This window comes from Zalophus californianus, chromosome 16 (assembly GCF_009762305.2).
Source record: "Zalophus californianus isolate mZalCal1 chromosome 16, mZalCal1.pri.v2, whole genome shotgun sequence".
NCBI lineage: Eukaryota > Metazoa > Chordata > Mammalia > Carnivora > Otariidae > Zalophus > Zalophus californianus.
The window spans coordinates 14,238,188-14,254,791 of record NC_045610.1 but is presented as its reverse complement, the minus strand read 5'-3'; the positions used below and the strand labels follow the sequence as shown (position 1 = coordinate 14,254,791).

The 16,604-nt window shown below is 52.8% G+C and overlaps 1 protein-coding gene across 6 annotated transcripts in view; it reads left to right on the top strand.

The window, feature by feature from the left end:
- Positions 1–16,604, top strand: part of RAP1GAP2 (RAP1 GTPase activating protein 2) — a 245,405-nt gene that overhangs the window by 101,732 nt on the left and 127,069 nt on the right. For 5 of the 6 annotated variants that reach the window (XM_027625987.2, XM_027625990.2, XM_027625988.2 and 2 more), the window contains one exon: positions 10,935–11,019. The exons of the other annotated variant lie outside the window; for it this stretch is intronic. In XM_027625987.2, coding sequence (XP_027481788.1) covers positions 10,935–11,019 — 85 coding nt within the window. The remainder of the gene's footprint in view (positions 1–10,934; positions 11,020–16,604) is intronic. 6 annotated transcript variants of the gene reach the window in all.

Genomic DNA, 16,604 nt, shown 5'->3' with positions numbered 1-16,604 from the left:
TTGTGTCATGGATACAAAATCTTGTCTTATCTCTCAGAAGGTATTACTTTATAGTATATTGTGGAGGTTTCCATTGGTTCCTTGCTTTGTCTGTTACCTTCAGGTTCCTCTTGATTATTTTGAGATCTCTCCCATATGTTGGAGGCTTTCCTCAAATGTCTGGCTACCTTTGGATGTGTTTCTGTAGCCAAGAGTTAGGCACTAGGAAGTGGGCTGGGAGCTGTGGGGCTTGGGCTGGTGTGCCACCTGGGAGCTTCCATGCAGGGTGATGATTAGGTAGCAAGCTTCCCTTTCATAGGAGGAGCCCGGATGCCTTTTCTCAGGGATCGCTGGTCAGTTGTTCAGTTTCTGATAGTGGTGGGTGGGGAGGTTACCTGGCTGTTGAGGAAGTGATGGGTTGGCAGTGCTCCGTGTTTCAAGTATCAAACACTCCCCCAGGGTCATCCATCCCCAGCCCATCTTCCAGGCACCAGTGATCTCTTGTAGGCTGAATTTTCCTCTTCTATTACATTTGCTCTTGTTAGTTCACACTTTAAAAAAATCCAAAAAACTATTATTTTAAGGGGCTTCAGAAGAAGCAAAATAATTGCAGATAATGAGTCTGCTGTGTTCATCATGGAAGTCTCAACAGGCTGAAGATGATGTCTGTCTCTCCCTCTAGGTCTGTATCCATTTCTTTATTTATATCTATCTCCCCTAAAGGAAGTGAGAGAGAGAACTATTTAAAAATTATTTTTTACTGTGATATGTGCCATACATCCAAATTGAATTAGGCAGCAAGCACCCATGTACTTGCCATCTGGGTCAAGAAATACTAACAGGCTGGGAAAATGCTGATATTCTGTGCTTTTGTAGCTCCATGGCTTTGTGATTTTGGGTCTGAAGCTGTCTGAGGCCATGACCTTGGGAGCTGGCCGTCTTTGCTCTGACCATGGTGGCGCTCCTTCTGCTGAGGCCAGGCAGTGCCAGGCCGAGTGGCCGACCACGTGAGGGAAGCTGCTCACTCGGCAGTTTCCAGGTGATGCAGTGCGCTCAGGCTGGATGATGCGCGCACCTGCACCTCCCTTGCCCTTACTCCTGTCTCTCTCTGCTAAGGCTTCGGTACTTTTCTGAACCCACCTGGGTTTCCCGGGGCCCCATAACTTGCGGTGTGTCCAGAATGAACGTCTGCCTCCTGAAAAGCTAGTTCTCCCCCTCCTTGGTCTGTGTCGTGGTCAAAGCACCCATCCCTTGGTTTTCTGAAACCAGCCTTTTAGCTTCTCCTCCTCTTATCACGAAGTGATCTTAGTTTTGCCTCTGAGATGCCTTATGACCCCCTGGTTCTGTTTCTGTGGCCGTAAGTGCAGGGGGCGCCCGTCCTCCCTCTGCCTTCTGCCCCGCAGCAGAGCCGTGCCTCGGAACTGTCGCTCCCCATTATGAGATAGGCTTCAGATGGCTTGGTGCCTGTTTCCCAGACTGTGCTCCCATCCACAGACCTCTGTCACTGTTTCTGTCATGTCTGGGCGCCCCTGGGGTAGCTCTTTAGTAGTTTCCCTTAACTGCTTAATTAAATGAACTCATTTTATTTTTATAAGATTTTATTTATTTTATTTGAGGTGGGGAGGGGCGGAGGGAGAGGGAGAGAGAATCTCAAGCAGACTCCCCGCTGAGTGTGGAGCCTGACACGGGCTCGATTCCACCACCCTGAGATCGCAACCTGAGCCCAAACCAAGAGTCGGACACTTAACCAACTGAGCCACCCAGGCATCCCGAACGAACTCATTTTAGAAGGCGGTGCTGTGTCACCCCCGTAAAAGGAGACTCAGAATAGCCTGCTGTAAATAGAGGGCACCTGTAAGGGACCGGTAACTAGTCATTGAGGAAAGAGCCCCGCGAGCACCTGCCGTGCCAGCAGCGATGTGAGCACCCGACGCTGGGCAAGTGTGATGCGGATGCGCCTCTCTTGTGAGCCCCAGTTCTTTCCCTCCATCAATGCACTGTGGAGCCGGACTGCCCGGGGCCAGGCTCTGCTCTGCTGCCCTCCAGCTGTGGGAACTGGGGCAAGTCACCCCACCTCTCGGAGTCTCAGTTTCCCCTTCTGTAAAGCGGAGTTAATAATATTTGCTGCGGAGGGTTGTCGTGAGTCTTAAATGAGCCAGGCCTCCAACAGCGCCCGTCCATGGTAAGCCTGGGGGCTGTGGGCTTTCACTTTTCCTTTTCGAGGGCCTGCTAAGTGTCAGGGAAGTGTTTCCTCTGCATTGATGACACCGGGTGGTCTGACTCGGTGCTCTTGACTTTCACTCCTCCGTGCCTCTGCTTCTTTGCTGGGTAGGTGCTAGCCTTGCCATCAAGGTCTAGCTCAGCTGTCACCTCTTCTGTGATACCTGAGCCAGTTTCCCGGGGAGACCTGGCCTTCCCTTCCCTGTGTCCCATGGCACTTTATTCTATATAACCCACAGTTGGTATTTGGCAAGAGGGTCTTTCACGTGGGTGTGCTGTGCCTTCAGGACGGTGTCTGCATTTTCACTTCTCCTGCCTGGATTGTCTTTTCAGGTGTTTGTAAATAGTCCTGAAGTCACTGCCCTTGGTAACTAACACACAGCGCACGCTGGATCTCCAAGAACTCAAGCTGCAGGGACATGAGAAGGTGCTGGCTGTTGTCCTCTCTTCTCTGCCTCTGCTGGGCATGCAGGACAGGTGGAGCTGGCTTTCTCATTGTGACGGGAAAGCGCAATGGGATTGGAGTGGGGGTTCTGGGGAGTTGAAGCCCAACGCTCAGATTTCTGACTCTGTGACTTCAGGCCCACACCAAACCCCTCAGGGTCTGCTATTACTCATATGGGAGCCGTGCAGCATCAGTCAGTTCTAAAAGTTGTCTGTTCAGTAAGGCTTTTCCCAGGAGTGTGTAGATGTGCCTGTGTGTGTAGGTTGGACCATCGGCTCTGAGATGTGATAGAGGAGGAGGCTCGGTTGTCTCACACCAGTGGCCGCGGCTGGGTCTCCTGGGCTGGGTGACCCTCCTGTGTTTTTCCTCTTTGTGCCTGCCCTTTCTCCTACCCTGGCCCAGTTTAGGGACTCAGGGTCCTCGCCCAACACACCCAGGGAGAAGCCAGTAAGTTCTTGGAAGCTACAGGCACGAACTATCGCCCAGACCTCCCCTTGGTCCCACGGATAGCCCCGTCTCATTGCCCAGGGTGCAGCCTGTTTACCTCCTGTGCAGCCCTGGCTTCTGCTGTCGATTCATTCCTTATGGGGGACCCATAGGCCCTGTGGACCCCTGACACGCAGCCCCCCCCCTTTTTTTTTAAATAAGCTCTATGCCCAACTTGGGGCTTGAACTCATAGTCCTGAGATCAGGAGTCACATGCTTTACTGAATGAACCAGCCAGGCGCCCCAGCGCTCATGCTTTATAAATGTGTGTGCATGGACCAGCTGTACTTCTTGACCGGTTCTCCCTGAGATGCGGCCTGCTCACTTTTCGCACACTCATGATGCGGTGATTGGGGAACTGCACTCTCTGGAGACCAGGAGACAGGCTGGCTTTGGATTTGGGCATCTCCCCTTGCCTCTCTGGGCCTTGGTGTCCTTGTGTGTGTGATTAGGTTGTTGAATGGCTTCTCATGGTTTCTCCCAGAGCTGCTGGGGGTCTGTGTCCATGCACCCCAGGATTGAGTGGGGGTGGGGGCGGCCATTTTGCATTCCCGGGGAGTTTTGAGTCATCAGCGGTCCAGAATTGGGTTCCAAATCCCCAGGAACCAGCAGTGTGCCCAGGGATGGGACACGACACCAAAGTCAAGCCTGCCAGATGCTGTCGGGTGAGCAGTACCTGCTCCTTCCTGAGAGGCTCTTCAAGGGGGGCATTGGGACTCAGTCCCTCCACCTGCTGGAACCTCTCATTCCCAAATCCTGTGCCCCCTTCTGTCCCTCTGCTATCCTGACAGCTCCACTGGGCCCTGTTCTTCTCCCCTTCCACATCCGCCCCAGCACAGGATGGACATTAACCCCCTCACCTCTGTGTCTGTCCTTTTGGGGCTTGCAATCGGGCCATGAGCTTGTGCCGAGGACCCAGTGGCCCACACGGTGGCTGGGCTCTCCTGTCCCTGCCTCCCAGGCTTAGGGTCCAGAGCGTATGGGCATCTGAGTTCCCCCATCTGCATCTGCTCCTGCCTCCCTCTGCCCTCTGACTGGCTTTCTGCCTCGGCCCTCCTCCTCCATGCCCACTCCTTCCCCCCTTTGACGGCAGCCTTGGCAACAGCAGCGGTGGTGACCAGGTCTTCTGGAACCAGGCCCTGTGCTAAGTGCCTCATTGGCCTTATTCAGCCCACCCGTGAGAGGGCTGTAATTATACCATTTTACAGATGAGGAAGCTGAGGGGCACGGAGATGAAGTGACCTGACCCGGGTCACATGGCTAATCGGGGTAGGGCTAGAATTCAAATCCAGGCCTGTTGAACCATAAAGCGAACGCTTTTGATCCACAGTACGTGCTGCCCATTTGCCTGGCCCTCTACTCCATCCAGCCTGCTGCCAGGCTGTCCTGCCAAGCCTGGACAGAACTTCTCGAATATGTTTCCAACCCCAGGGATGCCCCAGCATGCCGGCTGCTAGGATGGGGGCTATGTGATTTGTGCCGCAGCGCCTGGGGTCTCCATAGACAGCAAGGCAGACTCCTCTGGGCATGGACCCTCAGTCTGCACCCCACTTTTCCCTCCCCCCAACCCCGCTCATCCCTCCCCCTGGCCCGCCTTGCCCAAGCACTACAAAATTGTCTGCCATCATAAAAGCTGTCTAAGACACCAGTCACTGAGGAGTTGAGCACAGTTTTCTGAATCCTGTTCAGGGAACAGGTGTTGGGAGTTAACCTGCCCATTCTGCAGACGAGAAAGCGGAGAGACTTTGAGGTTCAGCTCGTCAGGCCTAGAGCTAGTCCTGGCTTCTAATTTCCCTTCCTTCTCAGCGTGTCTGCTTCCTATGATGATTTTTCGTGAAGCTTTTTATGTTATTCCTATTGTTTATGGTCTAATTATATAAGATGGGGAAATATGAAACGTTAGAACTCAGACAATCTCTCCAAATAAATGACAGTGCAGGTACTTCTGAGTGCTGGGAGTGGAGACAGAAGGCCTTGCTTTCAACAGGTGTGGTTATGAGGGAGCCCTCATCGGGGTCTGAAGCCTTGCCACAAAGCCAGAGCTGCACGCAGCCCGGGGCCCTGGGGGCGCCAAAAGGCAGCCAGGGCAGCAGAAATGACAGAAATAGAGCCCATTCAGCCCCTTCTCTCTTATTCCTTTTAAAAAACTGAATTATAATTTATACACCGTAAAATTCACCCTTTAAAGTGTATAAGTCAGTGCTGGTTAGTATATTTACACAGTTGTGCCTCTGTCGCCTGCGTGGTTCCGGCACGTTTTTATCCCCTCGGGAGGAAACCCCGAACCCATTAGCAGTCACTCCCCACTCCAACCCCACTCCCCACCAGGCCCTGGCAACCACTGATCTACTTTCTGTCTCTGGATTTGCCTGTTCTGGACATTTCCTGTAAATAAAATCACACCGTATGTGGCCTTTTGTGTCTGGCATCTTTCCTGTAGCATAATGTTTTTGAGGTTCGTCCACATTGTAGCCTGAATCAGTACTTTGTTCCTTTTTACGGCTGAATACTAGTCCATCCTGTGGCTAGGCCATATTTTGTTTTTCTGTTCATCGCTTGATGGACGCTGGGTTATTTCTACCTTCGGTTGCTGTGAATGGTATGTCTCATTCCTTTTGGTTCGGTTTTCCTGGGAAGCTCTTTACAGTGGCCAGCTATCTGCATTCTTCTAGCTTGGCTCTTTGGAAAGCAGGAGAAAGCAGAGCCAGATATGGCTGGGTGGCTGGGGTCCCAGTGGGATGAGAGATGCAGAGGGAGTTTGTAGGTTTGGGAGAACTCTCTGCCAGAAGGAGGGCTTAAACCTGGCCCCAGAGCCATCTGCTGGTAGGTGGGTATTCTTCCTGTTGTTGATTATTAACTGATCATTAAGATCCTGAGAGTGGATCCCTGGGGCTAGAATTGGTGTTTTTATGAAATGCCAGAAATGTTTTCAAAGACATTAAACAGTCCTGGACCCTTCCTTGCTTCTCTCTCTCCACTTGGAGATCAGATCACCGTTTTAGGAGTTATAGTAACAATAAAGGTGATAATAATAATAATGGTCTATATTTGTATAGGACTTTATGTTTTATTTCACAGCCATGACATTTAATTCCTCGAAACATCATCACCCCCATCTTTGCAGATGAAGGAAGTGGGACACAGAGAGGTGAGGTGACTTACCCAAGGGCACACAGTGAGGTAGCAGGTAGAGCCAGACTGGAACCTGGGAGTCTCTTGATCCCTAGTGTAGGGCACTTTCATGGAAGTGGGGAGGAGATGACCTCAGATGGTCTAGGGCAGGGAAATCTGAGGCTGGACAGAAGGAGCTAGAAGGCTTGGGTGCTGTAAGTAGGGCCCTCACCTTGGGGGGAGTGAACAGTCCCATCTGGGTGAACCATCCCTGGCTTTCTCAGCTTCCTCCACAGGCTCCTTGATCATTTCCTCCCAAGATCTGCATTTGGCTAAAGCCAGCTAGGCCCTGTCCCAGCTGCCCCAGGTTTCCCCATGCTTCCTGGGAAGGAATCCCAGAGCAGAGAATCTCAGTGTTAGGTGGCTCTGGGGCAGAGGGATGCTGAGTGGGTCGCACCCCCATGACCCGCAGAGGCTGGAGGGGGCCGCTGACCTGCCCCTTTGTGTCCATGCTTATCCCCTTTCTCTCCGAGCAGAGTGTATGCTCTTCCTCCTCCCTCTCTGCCTTCTCTCCATTCCCATTTCTCCCTCATCCCGTGGGTCCCTGTATGGCTCTGGGACCCCACGTCGTTGGAGCTATGTGTGAGCATTTGGCCGGCCTGGTTGGAGAGGTAGTTTCAGACTCCGTGCCGTGACAATGTCAAGACCGCTGTGGGTCACAAGAAAGTTGTTACAAGTAATAGTAAGGATACCACCTCTGCTAATAATTTACCTTTTGCTTATAATAAATGAGAGCAGATTCAAGGTTATTTCTTGGTATAATCATGTCACTTTCACCTACTCGTGTGTGATTTGTTTGCTTGAGAAAGGGCTGGAGTGGCACTGAGCCCCCAAGTTCTTCCTCTGTCTTCACACCAGCTGGTGGCCCGGCTGGGCCTGGCTGTCCCTGGGAAGGTGGCTCCCGCACACGAAGGTTGTAAGGGCGGGGGCAGGACGTGGTGGAGCCCAGCTGACCATGGCAGGGGTGGTGAGGCGCGAGCGGGGGGTTCTGTTGTCTTTGTTTTTGGTCCTCTGATGACAAAGGCACCAGTCAAATCGAATTGAGGGGCAACCTTAACGGCCTCTTAACTTGATTACATCTCCTAGTAAGGACATATTCACGGGTACTGGAGGTTAGGACTTCCAACTATCTTTTTTGGGGACATGATTCATAATAGGCAGTTGGCTCTTAATTAAGTACCTTTGACTTCTAGGAGTTGAGAATGGGGTTGGAGCAGTGTGTCCTGTCCCCTCCCACAGGTGCCCCTCAAAGCCATCGGTGTACCAAGGCGGGGTAGGTCTGTGACCAAGGGCCCATGTGTACTGAGTCCTGCTGTTTTCGAGGGCAGCAGTCTTGCCTTCTCTCCACCCTGGCACCCCATCTGGAGTCTTGGCCAGAGCCCTAGAACAAGCACGAAGCCACTAGCCACTGGTGCTCATTCCTGCTGCAGTACCTTCCAGGCTCCAGACACCAATCCGGAAATCCTTCTGGCTGGAAGACACCTTGTGCCCCCACTGAATTGTCCTCACCACTCTCTGGTGACTGGTCCCAGGAGCTTATGCCGGCATCCAGGGAAAACAGGCTGGTGCAGGGAAGCGGGGCTCAGCCTAGGAGGGGTTGGGTGCGGGGGCCCTTTGCCTGAGACTCAGGGGCCTTGGGTAGTAATCGCATCTGCTTTGGTCCCATGGGAGTGGACATCTTGCACCTTATGGCCAGAAGCAGACAGTGTGACTCTGTGTATGAGCGTCCCTACACCAGTGATAGTAAAAATCTGCCAACATTGCCCTCCTCTAGGATTCGTGTCCCTACAAATCAGGACTGTGGTCAGGCAAGTGTGCCACAGCTCTCATCCTGTAGACTTTGGGCAGGGGGCTTGCCTCCTGCCCTCTCCCTGCCTGCTTCTTTCTCCTTGGCTCCCGGCCTCTGAGGGGAGCTGTCCTCATCCATCCTCACCTCAGGGGACCTGAGGGTGGCGCCCCCATCCCTGCTCATCCTTCCGCCCCTCCCTTTCCCTTATCGTGGCTCTCAGGGACTGGCCCGTTGACGGGGAGCAGTATCTGCTTGGGAGAGGGCCGAGTGGCCGGAGGGGGCGAGCCTGTGCTGGGATCCAGCTCCATGGGGTCCACAGGCAGGAGAGGGCCAGAACAGCTGGGCTGGACCCTGCACTGGCCCAGGGCCATCAATGGAAGGGGAGGTGGTGGCTCTCGACTAAGAGGTAGAAGGAGCCTCATTCATTCCTTTGTGTGTGAGTGTGTGCACATCTGCATGAGTCGTGGCCCTGCTGGTTCTTGTGCGAGTTATAGTCTGGACCCAGAGGGGGGCACCCCCCTCTTCCCCGCCCTACGTGAGAGCTAGGTCCAGGAAGACATGAAGAAAAAGACAGATGGAGGATCAAAAAGGGGGATTGGCAGGTTGAGGTTAATGGGGGTCATATGGATCCTCTTCGAAGCCAGATGTTCACGCAGCCTCCTTACCTGGTTGCCTAGAGGACAATGAGGCATGGTCCGCTGCAGGGGTAGGCAAGGGTCATGCCAGGGTACACAGGGCCCCACAGCATCTGGTCTGGTTTCTTTCAGGTTGGGCTGCCCTGTGGGCTAAGGGGAGCCAGGCTGGGGTGGTGTCTGGCTCTCAGGGCAAGGGCTTCTTCTGGAAAGGCAGAGGGCGGGGCTCTGTAGGGAGGGTGGGCTTCTCTCATGAAGGAGGCCTGGGGTTGGGCTTGTCATTCCTGTTGGCAAGATGTGGGCTAGAAAGTATAGAAGCATTCTCTTGAGGTGGCAGTGGGGGTCCTTTGGACATTGAAATAGGACCCAGGTGTCAGACTGACTCGGCTGCTTCAGGGTAGGGCTTTGGAGAAGGAAGCAGTTGCAAAGTTCGGAGCCTTGGCGGCTCAGCCTGGTCTTGGGCTCTTGATACTGTTACCCTCGCCTCTCCCTGCTGTCCCAGGAGATAGCCAGGGCAGGTCCAGGACACCAGAGGCCCTTGTCTGGGGCTCCCCCAAGTTCTGCCCAGCTGGCCCTGTTGCGTAACCATTGCTCCAAAGGCTTATCTCACTGCCAGCATCCTGCCTGGTGATCGGACTGCAAGCTAGCACTGCCTGGTCACCAGCGAGGGCCAGATGGAAAGTGGGGAGAATGTGAGAGCAGTGAACTTGTTGCTGTCATGTTGTCATGGTGACACGACTCTGTTGAGCTGCTTCTCCACGGTCCTAGCCCACATGGACTAAAATAAGTCCTACCTGCAGCTTACACAGCAGGCAGCCCCATCCTCTCAAGGTCGGCTCTCTGGCCACGGGGTATGCGCGTGTGCGTGTGCGCGCTCATAGGGGCAAAGGGGACCCAGGAAGGATGACTCACAAACGCTTATATCCCTCTTCTGTCTCTCTTTTTTTTTGGTCCTGAATTCAAATGTATTTCGAAATACATCTACCGAATGTATAGCTGTATTTTAGTAACCTCTATAATTTTGACAAATGAAAATGCTTAAAGATAAATGGTAACTGCTACAGTTTCAGGGCCTAATTATTTCCCACTGTCACTGCGGTAAAACAGTTACGCTTATTTTGATGCCTTTCAACATTTGTCCACGCCCCTGAGGCCTGTGGCTGTTGTGGGTCCCCTGTCTTTAGAGCGGCGGTTCTCAGACTGCACTGTGCATCAGAAGCAGCTGGAGGGATTGTAAAACCCAGATTCCTAGGCCCCACGGCTGAGACTCTGGTGTGCACCTGAGCATTTGCATTTCTCACAAGTTCCCAGGTGATGCTGATGTGGCTGGTACAGAAACCGCATGTGGAATAGCCCCGGGGGGCTCAGTTGATTAAGCGTTAGACTCTTGATTTTGGCTCAGGTCATGATCTCAGGGTTGTGAGATTGAGCCCCAGGTCTGGCTCTGCGCTCAGCGGGGTGTCTGCTGGAGATTCTCTCTCCCTCTCCCTCTGCCCCTGCCTCTGCTTGCACACACACTCTCTCTCCCTCAAATAAATAAACAAAAAATGAAATAAGGGCGCCTGGGTGGCTCGCTCAGTTAAGTGTTTGCCTTCGGCTCAGGTCACAATCCTGGGGTCCTGGGATCGAGCCCCACATTGGGCTCCCTGCTCAGCGGGGAGCCTGCTTCTCCCTCTGCCTCCCTCACCCTGCTCGTGTTCTCTCTCTCTCTCTCTCTCTCATTCACTCTCTCTGTCTTTCTCTCGAATGAATAAATAAAATCTTAAAAAAAATAAAAGGTATTTTCTGACTACACTGGACTGTGCTATGCTTTTGTTTTTTTTTTAAAGATTTTATTTATTTATTTGACACAGAGAGAGACACAGCGAGAGAGGGAACACAAGCAGGGGGAGTGGGAGAGGGAGAAGCAGGCTTCCCGCAGAGCAGGGAGCCCGATGTGGGGCTCGATACCAGGACCCTGGGATCATGACCTGAGCCGAAGGCAGATGCTTAACGACTGAGCCACCCAGGCACCCCTGGACTGTTCTAGGTTTTAAAATGAAACAAAATAAAGTTTAGAACACCCCAGCAGAGAGTGCAGTACAGTCTGGTGTCGCACGGTGTGTGTTAGAGCGTGTGTCCCCGTGCCCACTCCTGTAGGCAGGGAGAGGCGATGGCTAGGCAGGCCCTCACTGACCTCTGACCTCTTCCATATTCTGTGGCCTCTTCACAGGAAGCAGGAGCTGGCCAACAGCCCGGACGTGACCTTCCCAGACCGGCCGCTGTCCCCCCCTCTCACTGCACCTCCCACTATGAAGGTAAGAGGCCTAGAGTTGGGCAGTGGGGGGGCGGTGGCTGTCCTTTTGGCCAGTGGGTGCCACAGAGTGCCCCGACACCTCAGGAGGCAGTGTCTACCTTAGCTCACCAGTGCAGGAGGACAGTGTGACTGAGGCTTGGGGGTGTCAGAGGCCGAATGAGGCCTTGGGGGACTGTGGGGTCGAGCACAAGGGGCCCAGGCAGGAGGGAGTGAGGACACTCAGAGTGCAGCCTGCTGTCTTCACTTGGTCTTAGCCAAAAGGCTGAGAAGGGATTGCGGCCTGGTGTCTTTTTTTTTTAAGGGGCTACTGCCCAGGAGGGCTGCCTGGTGCCGGGGTTGGGGAAGGCGGGTCCTGTGGGGCGGCACCCTCCTGGGACTTGGGTGGCACTTGCATGCTGCGCTACCTGCCTCTGGCCCCCCTGGGCTGGCCCTGTCACCCCAATCCGTGTGGGAGACTTGCTCTGGAACTTCTGGGGGTCAGTAAATCTTTCCTATTAGCACTTCGTTCACAAGTCTCCTTCCTGTGAGACTACCTCCCAGAACCCTGGGCCCAGCCTGCTCATTCCTGGAAAGGAGCTGAGTCAACTGCACCCTCCCCCCACCATGCCCAGCTCCCTTCAGCTATCAGTGCCCCCTGACAGGATGGTCAAAGGCCCGAGCTGGCTCTCAGGGAGGACTTTAGCTCAGCCAGTATTCCTGCCTAGGCAGCAATGCATGATGCTCCTTCCCTCCCTCCCTCCTTCCCTCTCACAGTGTGCCAGGTGAGGACTAGCTTCTTGAGTCATCTGAGGGGACATCTAGGCCACCCTCCATCTCTGTCCTGGGGCTTTGCTAGGAGATGACTCACAGGGAAATAATTACGCATCTCTCCCCTCTTGCTCTCTGTTGTACCCCCACTCCCCTCATCTGGTCTGTTGGAAAATGATCCCCTCCCAAAGGAATTAGATAAAAGCCACCTTTCCGTTATCCCATATTGAATGCCCACCGTGCAGAGAGTTGTGTGGTGTGCATCAAGGGGGAATATCATGGAATGACAGCCAGAGCCTGCCCTGGTTGGATTAGGAGTTCAGGAGTTGGTGGGGCGCAGGGCTGACCGTGGACAGCTCTGCTTTCCTCCTGATGGGGTATCCAGGGGTATTGAAAGGCAGAGCACCTCCATCAGCCTAATCCCAGTGCAGGCACCTGAGCCAGGTGCTGGGTGGTTTGTTTGCAGAGGGTAATGCTGAGAAGCACGTCACCATTCTGCGTTTCAGCCCCTTGGTCTGCAGAGTTGGATGTGGGATGCTTGTCACTGTGCTCATGGGTGGTGGGAGTTTGCAGGGAGAACCCTGGAAGTCTCCTAGGAGGAGTCACTGAGTTCTCTTGGCAGGCTTCCCTTACCCACATGCTCAATTATTTCATTCAACAGCCAGTACTTGCTTGAATGTTGTATTCGTCAGGACTCTTGGTTATAAGTGACGGAAACATAACTCACTTTGGCTGAAGCATAGAACAGAATTTATTGCTTTGTAATGGCAAGTGTAGACTCTAGGCATGGCTACATCTATGAGATCTGTCTCTTCCCATCTCTCTTCTGTGTTGGTTTCATTCTTTGTCAAGCTCTGTCTCTGTGGTGGCAAGATGGTGACAGTAGCTCCTACCTGCTAAGTAACTTCAGTGGAAAGAAGAGTATCTTTCCCCCAGTACTTCTTCTTTTTTTTTTTTTTAAATTTTTTCTTTAAATTTTTTCTTGTTATGTTAATCACCATACATTACATCATTAGTTTGTGATGTAGTGTTCCATGATTCATTGTTTGTGCATAACACCCAGTGCTCCACGCAGAACGTGCCCTCTTTAATACCCATCACCAGGCTAACCCATCCCCCCACCCCCTCCCCTCTAGAACCCTCAGTTTGTTTTTCAGAGTCCATCGTCCACCTGCCTAGTTCTGAAGCAATCATTGTGGCCAGAGAGGTGGGGGCTCTGATTGGCCACACCTGGTCTCAGGCCCACTTATCTAAGCCCAAAGAACTGAGAGTGGGAGAGGGGTGGTTCCTCAAAAGAACATTGAGGTGTCATTAGGAGAAGAAGGTGGGGAGATGGATGCAGGGCAGGTACAAACAGCTTTCTACCACAAGTGCTGGCCCTGTGCCAGGCCCGGTGCTGAGTGAACATGGCGTCATGGTCCCTGCTGTCCTGGAGCTTGTCATCTAGCTGGGGGGGGCGGGCGGGGGGTGAAAGTTGAAAAACTAACTTGAAGATGAAGGATGGACAGTTAGGTGTGATGAACGTTCCAAAGGAGAAGCACAGCATAGCTCAGGGACAATATAAGGGGTGTGTGTGCGGGAATTGAACCTAACCTTGGAGAGAGTCAGGCAGGACTTCTTAGGAAATGATGTGGAAGCTGAGCTCTGGCAGTTGAGTAGGACCTTGTTGGCAAAGGTGCAGTCAGGGTGGACGAGAGTGTTCTAGATGCTTTCTACTCAAAGGGAGGCCAAGGGACCAGCAGGCCCTGCATCATTTGGGAGCTCCTTAGAAGGGCAGAATCTCGGGATAGGTACGCAGACGTAGTGCTGCAGGCTCCGTGAGCCCCTGGAGCAAGAGAGAGGAGGCAGACGCTTAACGACTGAGCCACCCAGGCACCCCTTATTTTTGAATTTTTATTTTTTTTAAAGATTTTATTTATTTATTTGACAGAGAGAGAGAGAGAGAGACAGAGTGAGAGGGAACACGAGCAGGGGCAGAGGCAGAGGGAGAAGCAGGCTTCCTGCCGAGCAGGGAGACCGATGCGGGGCTTGATTCCAGGACCCTGGGATCATGACCTGAGCCGAAGGCAGACGCTTAACGACTGAGCCACCCAGGTGCCCCTATTTTTTACTTTTTAAAAAATTTAATCTGAGAACATTTTTTTTACATGGAAGTACAGTTGGCACAATGTTACATTAGTTTCCAGTGTACAACACAGTGACTGGACAAGTCTGTACGTTCTGCTCCGCTCGCCCCAGTGTAGCTGCCATCTGTCACAGAACACCGCTGTTACAGTATCACTGACTCTCTTCCCTGTGCTCGGCCTTTTACCCCGTGCCTTCGTCCTTCCAGAACTGGAAGCCCGTGCCCCCTGGTCCCCTGCACCCACTCTGCCCATCCCTTCCACCTACACCCTTAGAAGTTTTGTTAAAGATTTTGGACTTTATCCTAACTAAAGGCATTGTTGTCTTTGAAGATTTTAGTCAGAGCAGTAGCCAAATGAAGGAACTTTTGGAAAAACTCACCCTGGCTCTTGGCTGGAGAGTTTGTGGGAGGTGCAGAGTGGAAAGTGAGGGAGGGGTTGGGAGGTCACTGAGGGAGGTCCGGTGCAGGGGTGGGGAGGGGACGATGGTGGCCTGACTCTGAGGGGTCTATGCGCTTGTTTGGAAGTGGTCAGAGCTCTGATTTCTTAGGAGGTAGACTGATGAGATAGGAGGATTTGGGGAGAGGTAGGAGGCAAGAGTGGCCCTGGGTTTGGAACCATCGGTAAATGGTACAGCTGTTCTCTGAGATGGGGGACCCCAAGGGAGGATGAGGGCTGAAGTTGTAAGTGCCTTGTTGCGCGTGCTTGAGACACAAATAGGAGTGTCAGTGAGCTGCTGAGTATTTGGGGGCCAGACTCAGAAGAGGGTACGCACTGGAGGTAGTCGAGCCATTCTTCTAGAGGTGGGCATTAAAGCTTGGGGTGGAGGGCTGGGCCAGGGGCAGTGAGCACTCCAGGAGAGGGTGGAGTGAGAAGAGGAGAGATTCCTGGGGTGGCACCCTGAGGGGCTCCCTGAGGGGCAGAGGGTGATGTGGGCGAGGCTGGAGACTGGCTGGGAGGAGCATTTCTCGAAGGGAGACCGGGCAGCCGTGTCAGCTGCGGCTGAGGGGCCAAGTATGGTGCGGAGTGCGCCGCGGCTTGGTAACCGTTCTGGGGAGGGAAGAGGGGGCAGCAGATGGGGGTGGGCTGAGGGGTGAGTGGAAATGTTGAAAGGAGGGAGCCAGGACGGTGCATGGATATAGGAGGAAGGGGTGCTGGTCAGGAATCTGCAGAATAAGTAAGAGATTGTTAGTTAACACAGGGATTCTTTCAAACCATTATTTATGACCGTCCACTGGGTACCTGAGTCTACTCTGTTCTGGCCGGCACAGGGCCCAGCGGGCTGTCGGGGGTAAGGCTGGCCTGACTGGAACTCTGGGCAGGCTCAGAGCAGGGCAGCAACCTATTGGGTGGCTTTCCTGTCCAAAGCCCCAAGGCCAAGGTCAGAACTGAGGACTCAGAGGAAGATATGAGGGGTCACCCTGAAGGCTCACAGTGGGGTTGGCGCCCTTCTGTGGCCGGTGTTGGGGGTCAGTGTGTACGTGTGTGTGTACCTGGACTTAGGGGTCTCTTTATGACTGTTGTTCGGGCTTATTTGGTGGCAAAGACTTAGCCGTGGCTCTGGTTAGGAGGCTGTGGCTAGCATATTTTTTGTCCTTTGGCAAAGCAAACCAACTCATATGGTTAAAACCACAATCCTCCTGTCAGCCTGCTCATCAGAGAGGGAGCGTCCCTTTTGTGACTGCATTTACCAAGTCCTGTTGCTGGTCATCTCTCACTGCCCTGCACCGAGCTCCTTGTGGGCAGCGACTCTCCTAGTCTGTGGCTTGGGTGGGTCCTGGTGGATGTTTATGGTGTGTGGACTGTCTGGGACATGCAGGTTGGAGAAGCCTGTGCTTGATCTTCTACTTCTCTGGTTTTGCTTGCATCCTGTATCCTGGCTGACCCTCTATTTCCAGGTAATACTTTTCTAAATTAAGCCCCTAGCCATGTATTCTTTTTTTTTTTGCTTAAAATATATTTTATTCTTTTTTTTAAATAATTTTTTGTTTTGTTAATCACCATACATTACATCATTAGTTTTTGATGTGTTCCATGATTTATTGTTTGTGCATAACACCCAGTGCTCCACGCAGAATGTGCCCTCTTTAATACCCATCACCAGGCTAACCCGTCCCCCCACCCCCCTCCCCTCTAGAACCCTCAGTTTGTTTTTCAGAGTCCATCGTCTCTAATGGTTCGTCTCCCCCTCCGACTTACTCCCCTTCATTCTTCCCCTCCTGCTATCTTCTTCTTTTTTTTTCTTAACATATATTGCATTATTTGTTTCAGAAGTACAGATCCGTGATTCATCAGTCTTGTACAATTCACAGCGCTCACCATAGCACATACCCTCCCCAATGTCTATCACCCAGCCACCCCATCCCTCCCACCCCCCACCACTCCAGCAACCCTCAGTTTGTTTCCTGAGATTAAGAATTCCTCATATCAGTGAGGTCATAGGATACATGTCTTTCTCTGATTGACTTATTTCACTCAGCATAACACCCTCCAGTTTCATCCACGTCGTTGCAAATTAGCCATGTATTCTTTAACATGTGGATGGAAACTCCCTCTTTTCTCATCAGTCGTAGGTGGGGTCTCTACCCGTGTGGACCTAGGCTCCCACTCGTGATGTCGGGCTCCAGGGTGGGGCCAGGCCTCTGCTTTGCTGATCTCCCGAGCTCCCCAGGTTATTTATTGCACAGTGATGTCTGAGATATCCAGGGTGAAAGCT